The 11,897-nt window shown below is 29.7% G+C and overlaps 2 protein-coding genes across 3 annotated transcripts in view; one reads left to right on the top strand and one right to left on the bottom strand.

Moving 5' to 3' along the window:
* Positions 1-8,373, top strand: part of LOC106471957 (muscleblind-like protein 3) — a 65,978-nt gene extending 57,605 nt beyond the window's left edge. For both annotated transcript variants that reach the window (XM_013932582.2, XM_013932581.2), the window contains 3 exons: positions 2,958-3,096; positions 3,350-3,422; positions 4,035-8,373. In XM_013932582.2, coding sequence (XP_013788036.1) covers positions 2,958-3,096; positions 3,350-3,390 — 180 coding nt within the window. In that variant the 3' untranslated portion in view covers positions 3,391-3,422; positions 4,035-8,373. The remainder of the gene's footprint in view (positions 1-2,957; positions 3,097-3,349; positions 3,423-4,034) is intronic.
* On the bottom strand, positions 7,361-11,565 carry LOC111089003 (dynein assembly factor with WDR repeat domains 1-like). Its single transcript, XM_022400565.1, has 4 exons — positions 11,384-11,565; positions 10,924-11,086; positions 9,634-9,721; positions 7,361-8,544 (listed from the first exon to the last, which is right to left on the bottom strand). Exons 1-3 carry the CDS (start codon positions 11,495-11,497, stop codon positions 9,687-9,689), a joined length of 312 nt encoding a protein of 103 aa, XP_022256273.1. The 5' UTR covers positions 11,498-11,565; the 3' UTR covers positions 7,361-8,544; positions 9,634-9,686.
* Between the last annotated feature and the right edge of the window lie 332 nt (positions 11,566-11,897).

Below are 11,897 nucleotides of genomic sequence, written 5' to 3'. Positions count from 1 at the left end.
AGTGATTCACACACTTCACTTACGGTGCCTACTGTTCGCTTGACTCAATTATCTATCTCTTCAATCCCACTGGTTTTTCTCATCAGTCTTATATACTAAAAAAGAGGGCATCTAGCAAATACTTGGACATTCGAGAAACTCCAGTGCGTATGCTCCCAGCATCACGCGACTTCCGCTGTCGTAACAATATGTAACTATGTTTTGTATGAAGATCTACAAGATAATTCATCTACTTAAAACTGTGTACATGTATGAATTAAAAGCCAGTGAGCATCTGTAGCTGCATGTACATGGATGTTTTTTGTTGTTATTTTGTAATGGCTAGACTGTTCATTAAGGCTAGCTTTGAATAACAGTAGATTTGCTTCATGAATATTTAACTTATAGATCAATGTATTGCTTTTGGTTATCTTTCTTTTATTTTGATTACTTTATGCATTAGACTACTTGGAGTTATCAGTACCATTGAGTATTAAAGAAAGGTAAGAGGTGGCAATAAAATTTATTTAGTATGATCAAACCCCACTCCTAAAGGAGCTTTTAGAGGTGAAAAGGGTTTGCATATTTTAGTGTGTTGTATCAGGCAGACTTTGCCAGCTGTATTGCATTATTGCATCGTGGCCTTCATACTCTTTATTTTTTATTTTAAAAACTAGCAGAACATGTGAAATTAAATTCAAAAGTTAGTACGTATAATATGCAACACCTGACTACACAGTCATAAGGATAACAAACAAAATTGTCAACATGTACACATAATTGTTTTCTTTACACTTAAACTGTAACAGCAAAATCATATTTGACAGTGCAGTATTATACATGCCTCATATCAAAAATGGAATCAGAAGTGTTTTAGATGCACATTAGCATGTCCATAACTGTTACTCAATTTGTAGAAGTAGGAAGAATTCACTCTCAATTTCAGCAGCTTTTGATTAAAGTTGTGAAATAAAAGCTCATATCCTTAGCACTAAAAGTGGGGAATATAGAATTCATTTACAGTTCAAGCAGTTGCTGAATGAAGGTTAAAAAGAAAATAGGCTCAAACCTGTTGCTCTACCTGTATGTATAAAGAATGGAGAATTTCACTCTCAGTGTCAGCAGCTACTGAATAAAATAGTGGGAGAACAAAACAGCTTTTTTATGCTTGTATAAGTGGAGAATAAGGATTTTCTCTCATACCTGTAGTAGAATAAGGTGGATAGAGAAGTTTCGTATGTATTGCTGCATTTGTTAAAGCTGATCATAAATGGTTTTTACCAATGGAAGAAGTATTTGTAAAGATAGAAACTTAGGAAGCATTGGTAAAGATAAAAACAACAACATATCTTCAGTTACTACTTTACTTGTTCAAGTAAATGATTGAGAGACATCTAAAGTTGTATTAACTGCTGAATTAGGTGAGAATGGGTAATTTCCATAGCTTTTGCCTTAAGTGGATACTAATTAACCATTTCAAGCTGTAGCAGCTGTTAAGTTGAAAAGTGGGAACATATGTTTACAGCTGTTAGGCTAGATGTACAGTTGGGAATAGAGAATTTATCCAGAGTTGTGACAACTAAAGAGTGGTGATAGAATTTGAAAAGCTTATGAATATAATAAACCATATATAAATGTGAAAAATTATGTTTTATGACTTTTAAGATTAGGAAGCAGGCTACAACAATAGGACAGTTGATAACTGTTTAATATCTGTTGAATAATGTGACACCAATTTTATGTTAGAGCAACAGTTGAATGTGGTATATCATGTTTTCTAAAGACAGTATAGACGAGCTGATCTAGTTGATATTCTGACTTAAGACTTTTTTCTTTCTTATAACTCCAGTGCTAAACTGTATTAATTGAATGCAAATCTATTCTTATGGTTCAAAGTGTCTGATTTATTGTTTAAATTGTGTAAAAAAGAACAAGTCAATTTGTATCCTTCTATCTTCTGACCATGAGAGTATTCAAAATAATTAAGTTTTCAATAATCAATTGATTATAGTTTGTATTTCTTACATGGCATGTAGATAAAGGTAATGAGAACACTGCTTACAGCTAGAGAGCTTGTAATATTCATACAATTTCTTGAGTAACTATAAAATACCTTACAATAGTGAAACTTGGATAATAATTGTTTATATATTTAAGTAAAACAAATCGAATGTATCAAGTTTCATAATTGTTAATGTTAAGATTTTTTTTAGGGGGGGGGATGTATTATTTTATGTGTTAAAGAATTTATTAATATGACAGCCTAAATATACTTACAATGAAAAAACATTTTTTTTTATAAACTTAATGCAGTTTTAAACATATATAAATAAGAAAAATACTAAAAGTACAAGTGTACAAGTTATTGGTTAACTGAAATTCAGTTATTAACTTATGTATTTAAAAGAATTAGCTGGAACTTAAATTGCTTTTCTTGTGTGTATTACCATTTATTACTCTTTTTTTGGAGGAATTTAAAAATTAGCAACCATCTAATCTAGTGAAAATGTCTCTCAAAATCCATATCTTATGAAACAGGTAAGGTAGCCCTTCAGATTCTTTCTATGTTAGAATAGATTTTTGCATTTAATTGTAGAGTAGATGCCACAACAATAGGACAATTAATAATTGTTTAATATCTGTTGAATAATGTAAAATAGATCTTATATCAGAGAAACAGTTGGATGTGGTATATCATGTTTTCTTAAGACAGTATAGACAAGCCAATTTGTGTTGTAGTACTGAATAAGATTGAACCAATTTGTTATTGTGTATATTGCCACATTAGGTTGTTAGTATCTAGCCAATAATTCAAGGTTTGCTGGTAAAAACTTAGTTTTATTTTTCCATTGCTGTAAGAAATACCTAGTTATATATATATAGTTTGCCTGTGTCTTAAAGTTACAAAAAAGAATTATTTATATAAACATAAGGAATTTAGACTAAGAATGATCATTAACCAAATTTTTGTTATATAGGCCTTTCCAGGAATGGCCCCATACATGAAACGTCCAGCCTTGGACAAAAGTGGAATCCCAGTCTTTCAGCCTAGTGCTTCTGCAGCTTACCAACAAGCATTAGCCATGCATGTTCAGCAACCATTTGTGCCTGTATCATGTAAGTCTTGAAAACATTCATACTCACTATACTTTTCATATTAAGACATACTCACGCGTTAAAATGACAGTTACCTTTGGCTTTGTTTTTTTAGAATAAATAAAATACTTTCATAAACATACTCTTATATCAAAATCATGAACCCTTGTAACTTATCAAAGCTGCAATATTTTATAGGAATTGTAAAATAAATTGGTAAAATATTGTTTCAGAGTTTAGATATGTACATAACTTTTATTCAAATTGTTTACAGTGCCAGTTGCTGGACATTCAACAGGTGTGCCAAGATTTTAAAAAGAGAAAAATTATTAAAAGAATTTATGAAGGTAGGTACATCTGTATTTTTAACCATGTAATTTTTATTTCTAGGACTACATCTATTAAAGCTTAAACCTTGAAGGATGGCAAACTTGAGCTTAGTTAAACTCTTTCAGCATTATCCTTTCCCTCACATCTTAAGTAAAATTATCTGGGAATATCCAAATAAAACCTAATAGGAGTGCTGGTATCAATGGAAAGTTAAAAAATTTACTTACAACTTTTATCTCTTCCTTTAAAAGTTAAAACCTAATTACCACAGTAGAAACCTAAATGAAAATTAGCAAATGCAGTTCTTAACACTTTGAGATTCCTCAAAAATGTTTTTCATACCATATTTTTTAATCTTAGTCATTGCTGTGATATTTTTTATATCAGCTTTACAAAAAAAGTTGCCATTATTTTAAAGGATGTGGAGCAGCCATTTCAGTCATATAATACAATGAAAGGAAAATAAGAAAAAGTAATTTATATTTTTGTAATGCATAAAATTGAAGTTTTTTACAAGACCAGATACATATTTTTATTATTTCAAAGAAAGAAATTACTGGAAATTACTTTTAACTAACATTTTAATGTAAGAAGAAGTAAGGCAAACTTAGTTGTTTTTTTTGTCATAGATATATTTAAAGATGAAGTTTGATCCTGCATCAGGTCATTTGTGTGCCCCTGTATAGGAATGAGGAAGTATTCTTTCATAAGGGCATGATCTAGTTCTTTCAGATGTCTCTGTCATTGTGATCACATGTACATGTCAACATCCCTAGCCAGTTGAGTTCTGTGTCCAGGGGGCATCACTGAATGTTTCATCTATGCTGAAATAGTTATGGCAAACATGTAGTTAGGTCATTTTAGCCATCCGTTGTCACTGTATCCACAAGGCATCAAAGAACCAAAAAAGGTGCAGCAATTTCAAATGATCTAGTCATTGAAGGAATACAAAACCAAAACCTAAAGAATTAGTTTGTATAGAAACTTAAACTTTTTGTGCCATTTTTAGTATAGCTCCCTGGATAAATAAAATGAGAAAAATCACATAGGTAAAAAAAAAAAAAGATTCTTTCTGAGTTAAAACTTGATATAATTTCTTTATTTATGTCTGCATCTTTAAATAATCTGTAACTTCTAATTTTAGAAACTTTGTTCTAAAAAGAAAAACAACAACTGGAAATATATATTTTAGACTATGCAAGATATGAGACATTACTATGTTATTAAGTGATGGTTTTTAATTTCTAGACTGGTTTAATTGTTTAGAAGGTTTATTAAAAAAAATGTTTTAACAAAAGTTGTAAATGAACTAAACTGTTTTCAAAAGCCTTGAGACTAATAATCATACTGGTGATACACCTTAAGGGATGTTGTAATACCAAGTCAAATGTTGCCCAAGAACTTTTGAGGCAGTTTTAATAGTGTATCTTGTAGAAGAAAAGGCTTTTGGAAAAAAAATGGAGAGGATATTTTTAATAATGTTGTTTTTATATGTCATGTTGTTTTACTGTTACAATCACATCTTTATAAATTCTAGTGACAAATTATTTAAAATGTTTGTAGTGTTTCTTGTCTACTATTGTTGATGGTGTTGGTTTTTATAGAAGTATAAATTGTTCATAAAAAGACAACTGAGGTAACTTCTGATGCCTCATCAGGCTATTGTAGGATATTCTAAGTAATGTGTGGTGAATTATTAAAATTTGTTATATAATGTATAAACTATCATACTGTGTAGGTATTGAGTCTGTCTTAAAGTCTGAGGTGTGTTCAACAACACCTTGAAAAGAAGTTAATAACGTTTCCTAATGCATACATTTAATATGCATGAATAACTGTGTGTAAAGGAGGCCTAAAGTTAGGCTTAATGACTTGGCTGATTGTGAATTTGTTACTTTTTTCTATTAATTCTCATCATAATGCAAAACTAAAAATAACTTATAAGGTCAACATTTGCATACTGCTTTATTTGTAAGATTACTGCTTGTACTTACAAGTTCACAAGCAATTTTAAAGAGCTTCAAGTGTGTATTACATAACATGAATTTTTATCGAGCTTAAAACTTTGTATCTTATGCGAGACTTATTCTGTGTATGTAAGTACCATACAATCTTTTTTGTAGAGTAGTTTTGTGTTGAACAAACCATGCACATGGCCTGCTTAAAAGCATTATGATAAACAATTGTCTATGGTTAGTCGTTTTTTTTCCCTTTTGCGTAAGAAGACTAGACTTTATTCATGTCAGTCTGAAACGTGCTGCTTTTTCCACTGTAAAATCTTTCTTTCAGGTTCTTTACATTGCTAATATGCTTGTCCAGAAAAGTAATAAACTAAAAATTATATTTTACTATAACTTCGCAGGTCTTAAGAACACTGTATTACTGAAATTGATGAGGTATCATTAACATTATGATGCTACCCACAATCACACTATATTTGTTTTTAGTGAGTAAAAAATTAATACGCTATTATACACCTGTCTTATATGAAGTAAATAGCATGCCTTTGCCCCATTTTTCAATATGAAACAAGAATTGTTGAATCTAAATGATTAATCAAAAGTGTAAGCTTTCCAAGATAAATTCTATATTTTATTTGTCCTTCTTTTAAGTAAGGGCTACAGATAATGTGAAGACTATGTGTTTGAAAAGATTTGTTTTATTTGTATTTGTACAGATAGATCAAGACAGCTGATTGCAGTGTTACCAAGATATGTTTGTAAATATTTAGCTGAGCATAGTCTATGATATCTTAAAAGGAGCACATTCCAACAAGATCTTAGTGATCCTTAGGTGGTGTTGATATTAAAAGAAATAAACACTAACTTAATTGGATTCCAAAACATTTAAAAGTAAGCACTTCTAATAGGTTGATCTATATCTATCTGCATATAGTTTGATAAGCTTGGCTGCATACTTATTTTGTTAGCAGGAAGTAGTTTCTTTTCTTTTCCCTTAATTGTACATTGGTCAGAGTGGCTGTGCTAGTCCCACTGATTGTTTATAATTGTTTTCACAGTAGTTCTGTAAACTAATTTTCTATGAATGTACCAATTTTGGATTATTTAGAGTTTAGCTTATTAGGATAGCTTGTGATTTCTGGTTGTCTCTAACTGTAGAGTTGTGTTTGTCAATTGCTTGGGTGTGTGACTAGCTGTGGTCGTTAATGAGCCTAATAATGGATATTTCCAGTGATACGAGTAACAGATATGTTGACTAATGTATAGTCAACTAGCCTTGGGGAATTTGTAGTTGATTTATTAATTAATCTAAAGCTTATTAATTCCATATAGTCTCATGTTTAGTTTCCTGAAACACCTTGTGGCAGTACTCAGATTTATTTATCCTTCATGCTGATCAGTTCTTTGCTAATCTACATAAAAGTATGGAATGGGAACAGGACAATCAACCTTGTGAGAAATGATGTATATCCAACTCGCTACGATCTGTTTAGAACTTAGTGTGAACTAGTTGTAGAAACCCATGCATGACAGACTTATCAAAAATAGACTCCACCCAACTTCTGTTTTAAGGAAAGTGATCTGTGCAGTGTTTGAAAGATGTTTAAAGAAATGTAAAGGTATAAGTTCCTGTTTAAAGTAGTTAAAATCAAAGTATTGCCTGGTCCCTTTCTAGTTTTATGATCTCTTAATAACAAGAGAAAATGTCTCTTCATTCCTCATCTTCAATTCATCATATGCATGTCAATATTGTCTTGTCTTCAGTAGAAATCATCTCATAATGCTTTATAGAATTGAAATGTTCTATAAATTTACAGATAAGTTCATTAAAGAGACTTGCTTTGCATTAATGTTAATTGACTTGCAATTGTGCTTTATTTTGAAATAGGATTTTATGAAGATGAAAAAGCTTACAATTTCATTATAATTTTGTGTGTCAATACAATGTGTGATATACATTCAAAGTGTTATAGTAGCCAGTATTTTCATTGCTGCCAGTACAAGGTTGTTGATTGTAGTACCTGTATTTAAAGCCAAGTGTAAGCTGCAACATCTAGACATGAAGAAAAGAATTAATTACTCTATAGCCATGGCTAATAAATTTAATTTATTTTACTGATACTCCTTAAAATGGTATACTTCTTTTCCTGTACATGTGTGCAGTAAATAAACTGAAATACTAAATACAGGTAATTAGTGAAATCACATTGTCATTAAATATTTTTATATTGTTGACTATAATTAATACATTTGAAGATTTTCTAAGTATCTATTTATTTTGTAAAATCAAATCCTTCTATGTTTTTTTAAGAAATGTATTCTTAATTTCATTTTATAAAAACGTTTTTCAGAAAAACTGCATTTTTTCTAATATATATATATATATTTAATTGATAGAAAGAAATAAGGAATTAGAAACTATCCTTTAACATCTGCCTGTGTTATAAAAAAATCCTTAACATATCATATTAAGGAAATGTTTGGATGTATTAACATTAGATAAGGTGGTTTGGTTAGAATTGAGTATGTTACATACAGTGTTAGATGAATGGTTAAAATTAATATTTCCTGTGCTGGATCTTGCTACTTTCACATATTTTAGAAATTGTTACAAAAACATTGTTGATAGACAAGAGGAAATAAGTCATTTGTTTTAGAGGACTATCAAGATTGAAGGTTTTTGTTCTTCAGGATCTTAGAAATGGAGAAAGAACCATGCTGTGACATAGTTTTTAGATCTTAGAGAAAGTGTAAAGTTGCTGAAATTAGCAACAACAGAAACTGAAGTATTGATATTGTTTATTATTACAAATTGACAGTAGTTTTGTACTAGACAAGAGCTTCTGGTTCAGGCAGCAACTGTTGTTTTCACTTAAGGTCACAAGAGACAGCAGAACAAACTTCTGTCCTGGTAAATTTTGTAAGAGACTTGTAGACTTAGGAAGTTACCCTCACACAAGCTGTATTACCAGAATGTCAATATATTGGAAATAAATTTACATTTATACCAGATAAAAATGGACCATTTGAAAACTTTATTTGAATGATAATGGTAAAAAAAAGGAGATGCAAGATAATAAACATTTCATTTTTATCACAAAAGTATATGAAAGTGTGACCATTTTATGGAAGATTCTGATGACAACTGATGCACTTCAGCCATTATCCAGTTTTTTATCTGTATATGAAAGAAAATTATAGATGTCATAAATCATTTTTTGTCTTTTTTCATAATTTCATCATATCTCTTGTGTAAACCACACTGAAAGTTTTACCATATTTTGTACTACAAAATAACTATTGACACAAATACTATTTGGTGAAAAGAAGAAATATTTAAACTTATTTACTAAAATGATACAGAAAAACATAATTAATCTGTAATATCTCTTTTCAGTTTAATAATTCTGTGAAGTTAAATCAAAGGCGTACATTCATCTAACGAAAAAAAAGGCATAAATATATACAAGTCAAATCTAAAGCTATTGCTACAACTCAAAGTAGTTGGGGCAGTTTTTTTGTACCTAGTTGTATTTATTTATGTTTTTACAGTACAAGGATAATCACAATGGTATTTTCTTAGTAAAAATACTACATTAGCTATAATGCAAACTTTCTATATGGTCAGCATGTTGTTTAAATAGTAAACCTTAAATCATTTTGTTGGACTAACTTGTGATCTAGAATAACTACATTAAGAATCATATAGACCATGCAGGAGAATGAAAAACACTTCAGAAAGAAATGTGATGATTAGGAAAATAAAGTTTGGAAACAGCTTGAATGGGTAGTGAAAGAAATGTTTCAACAAACTTATATGATCATCAAGTACACCAGATACCTGATAGTGACATCAGCTTGTCGAAACGTTGTACATTTGTATTAAAGTTTCTTTCACTATCCATTCAAGTCATCTCCAAACGTTACTTGTTAAAGAAGTTTTAGCAACTAACTTATATGATCATCAAGTACACCAGATACCTGATGGTGACATCAGCTTGTCGAAACGTTGTACATTTGTATTAAAGTTTCTTTCACTATCCATTCAAGTCATCTCCAAACGTTACTTGTTAAAGAAGTTTTAGCAACTAACTTAAAAAGAGATAAATCCTAAATATCAAATTTAGTTTAATTCTCAGAGCAACTTTCTTGTATTAGTACAAAATAGAAACACTTCTGAAGAGGGAAATTTAATAGTCTATTTTTTAAAGAAACTGTTAAGTTGTATTAAAAAAAAATGCATTTGTAGGCAATATACTATACTTACAGATTGATGTTTATGAATTACCACAGGTATTTGTGAAACAAATGAAACTTGTATCATCTCCAAATGCGACAAGTATTATCCTTACTTCCTGCAAAGGAAAAATGCATTTATTCATTAAATATTAGTCTGAAAATATATATTGGAGTAAATGTCAATAACTTAAAGAAAGGTCATGATATTTAAATATTGTGTGTGTGTGTTTAGAACAAAACAGAATGCAAAACCACATAAATCGAAGATCTTATGGATTTCTTTTAAATAAAAGTAAATGAGAATTACATTAATCTCTAACGACTATATATAATTTATTTAAAAAGTTATATACGTCTATTTGTAATGAATTAAGAGAGACTGAGAAAATGGTGCACTATTCTAATATTGCAGCCTAATTAAAATAGTGTGTATTAAGGAAAAAACTATGAAACATTTAGACATATACAAATTTTTAGGAAAGTCATAAAAAAAAAAGAGTATAATAATTTATTTACCCCAAACCACCAAAATATTGAGTATCAAGTATGAATAAAATTTTGTAACTTCTTAAGTTATTCATATTTATCTACATTGGTACTTCTTCATTGAATATCAATTCTTAAGTTATTCATATTTATCTACATTGGTACTTCTTCACTGAATATCAATTCTTAAGTTATTCATATTTATCTACATTGGTACTTCTTCATTGAATATCAATTCTTAAGTTATTCATATTTATCTACATTGGTACTTCTTCATTGAATATCAATTCTTAAGTTATTCATATTTATCTACATTGGTACTTCTTCATTGAATATCAATTCTTAAGTTATTCATATTTATCTACATTGGTACTTCTTCATTGAATATCAATTCTTAAGTTATTCATATTTATCTACATTGGTACTTCTTCACTGAATATCAGTTCTTAAGTTATTCATATTTATCTACATTGGTACTTCTTCACTGAATATCAATTCTTAAGTTATTCATATTTATCTACATTGGTACTTCTTCACTGAATATCAATTCTTAAGTTATTCATATTTATCTACATCGGTACTTCTTCACTGAACATCAATTCTTAAGTTATTCATATTTATCTACATCGGTACTTCTTCACTGAATATCAATACAGACTATTAACAAATTTAAACAATATTTAATATTTTCTGAAACTTTACATCGATAGAAACTGAAATATGCCAAAACCTAAGTACAACCATTGAACACATAAGCAGCTGTTTTTATTTCAATTTTTTTTTATTTGTACAAATCCTAAGGTGCAAATACATACAACTTAATAACACTAACCAGTGATGATAGTGTCCCCATGATAATTAAAAGCACAGCTAAATATCTCATCTTTGTGTCCATGTAGAATTTGTAGACAACACCCAGAAAAGGGGTCCCATATTCTGGCTGATTTGTCTGTGCTTGCTGTTAAGACTTTATTACCTTGAGGATTAAACAGAACCTGCAAAAAAAAATAGAAAAATCTGCATTGTGTGACCTAAAATGATAAACTATTACTTTAATAGCTTGTGGTCTTTTGCAAGTACTTGTAGAGCTCAAGTTTTAATTTGAATGCTTGAAGTAAAAAGTCACATCTGTATGCTTTTTATTGTTAAATACTTTATGTTATTAACCATGTTAATTTTAAGCCTTTTAGTAAATTTCACTACATAAAATATGTGCTATCAATGTGTTGATTTTCCTAAAATTCTAAAAACTTTTCAAGAATTGTTTTAAAAAACTCAATGATCAGCTTTACTTTTGATATTTCTCCTTCATGTCCACTAAGCTCTGTCAAACACTCTTGTTTCATAACATCAAAAATACGAGCTATTCCATCAGCACAGCCAGTAACCACATGATGACTTATCATGTCAAAGGCTGCATCCAGTACTTCATCTGTATGGCCACAAAAATTTCCTAGTTCCTGTCCTGTAAAATACCAGAAAATTTATAAATAATTTTAATTAGATAGGTAAAGAACATATAATATATGATAAAATGAATAATGCTATTTTTCGTGGTATTAATTAAAATGACGATTGGAGAGATATTTTATCATAACCTTGAGCTAATAACTCTTAGTTTGTGCTAAGAAACAGACTTAATTTCTCCACCCCTCATGCTACCACTAACTGAGTGAACAGAATAATGTGGAGGTAACCAGTAACTTATCCCAAATTTCAGAACAAATGACTGGCTGTAGTGTGAGTTATAAGCCAGTAAGTTTGGAATCTGTTTAGTGGCAAAAATGATAAGAGACTCCCATTGCT

Source organism: Limulus polyphemus, unplaced genomic scaffold, assembly GCF_000517525.1.
Source record: "Limulus polyphemus unplaced genomic scaffold, Limulus_polyphemus-2.1.2 Scaffold4988, whole genome shotgun sequence".
Classification (NCBI taxonomy): domain Eukaryota; kingdom Metazoa; phylum Arthropoda; class Merostomata; order Xiphosura; family Limulidae; genus Limulus; species Limulus polyphemus.
The sequence above is the reverse complement of the archived record's forward strand: the minus strand, read 5'-3'. Positions and strand labels throughout refer to the sequence as shown.

Bases quoted from the DNA above. Each gene is read 5' to 3' on its own strand.
- LOC111089003 (XM_022400565.1), bottom strand. From the start codon at position 11,497: ATGATAAGTCATCATGTGGTTACTGGCTGTGCTGATGGAATAGCTCGT. The intron at 11,087-11,383 runs GTAAAGCTGATC...TTTTTTTTGCAG, and splicing joins ATGAAGGAGAAATATCAAAA to GTTCTGTTTAATCCTCAAGG. The intron at 9,722-10,923 runs GTTAGTGTTATT...TTTCCTTTGCAG, and splicing joins TGGGGACACTATCATCACTG to GAAGTAAGGATAATACTTGT.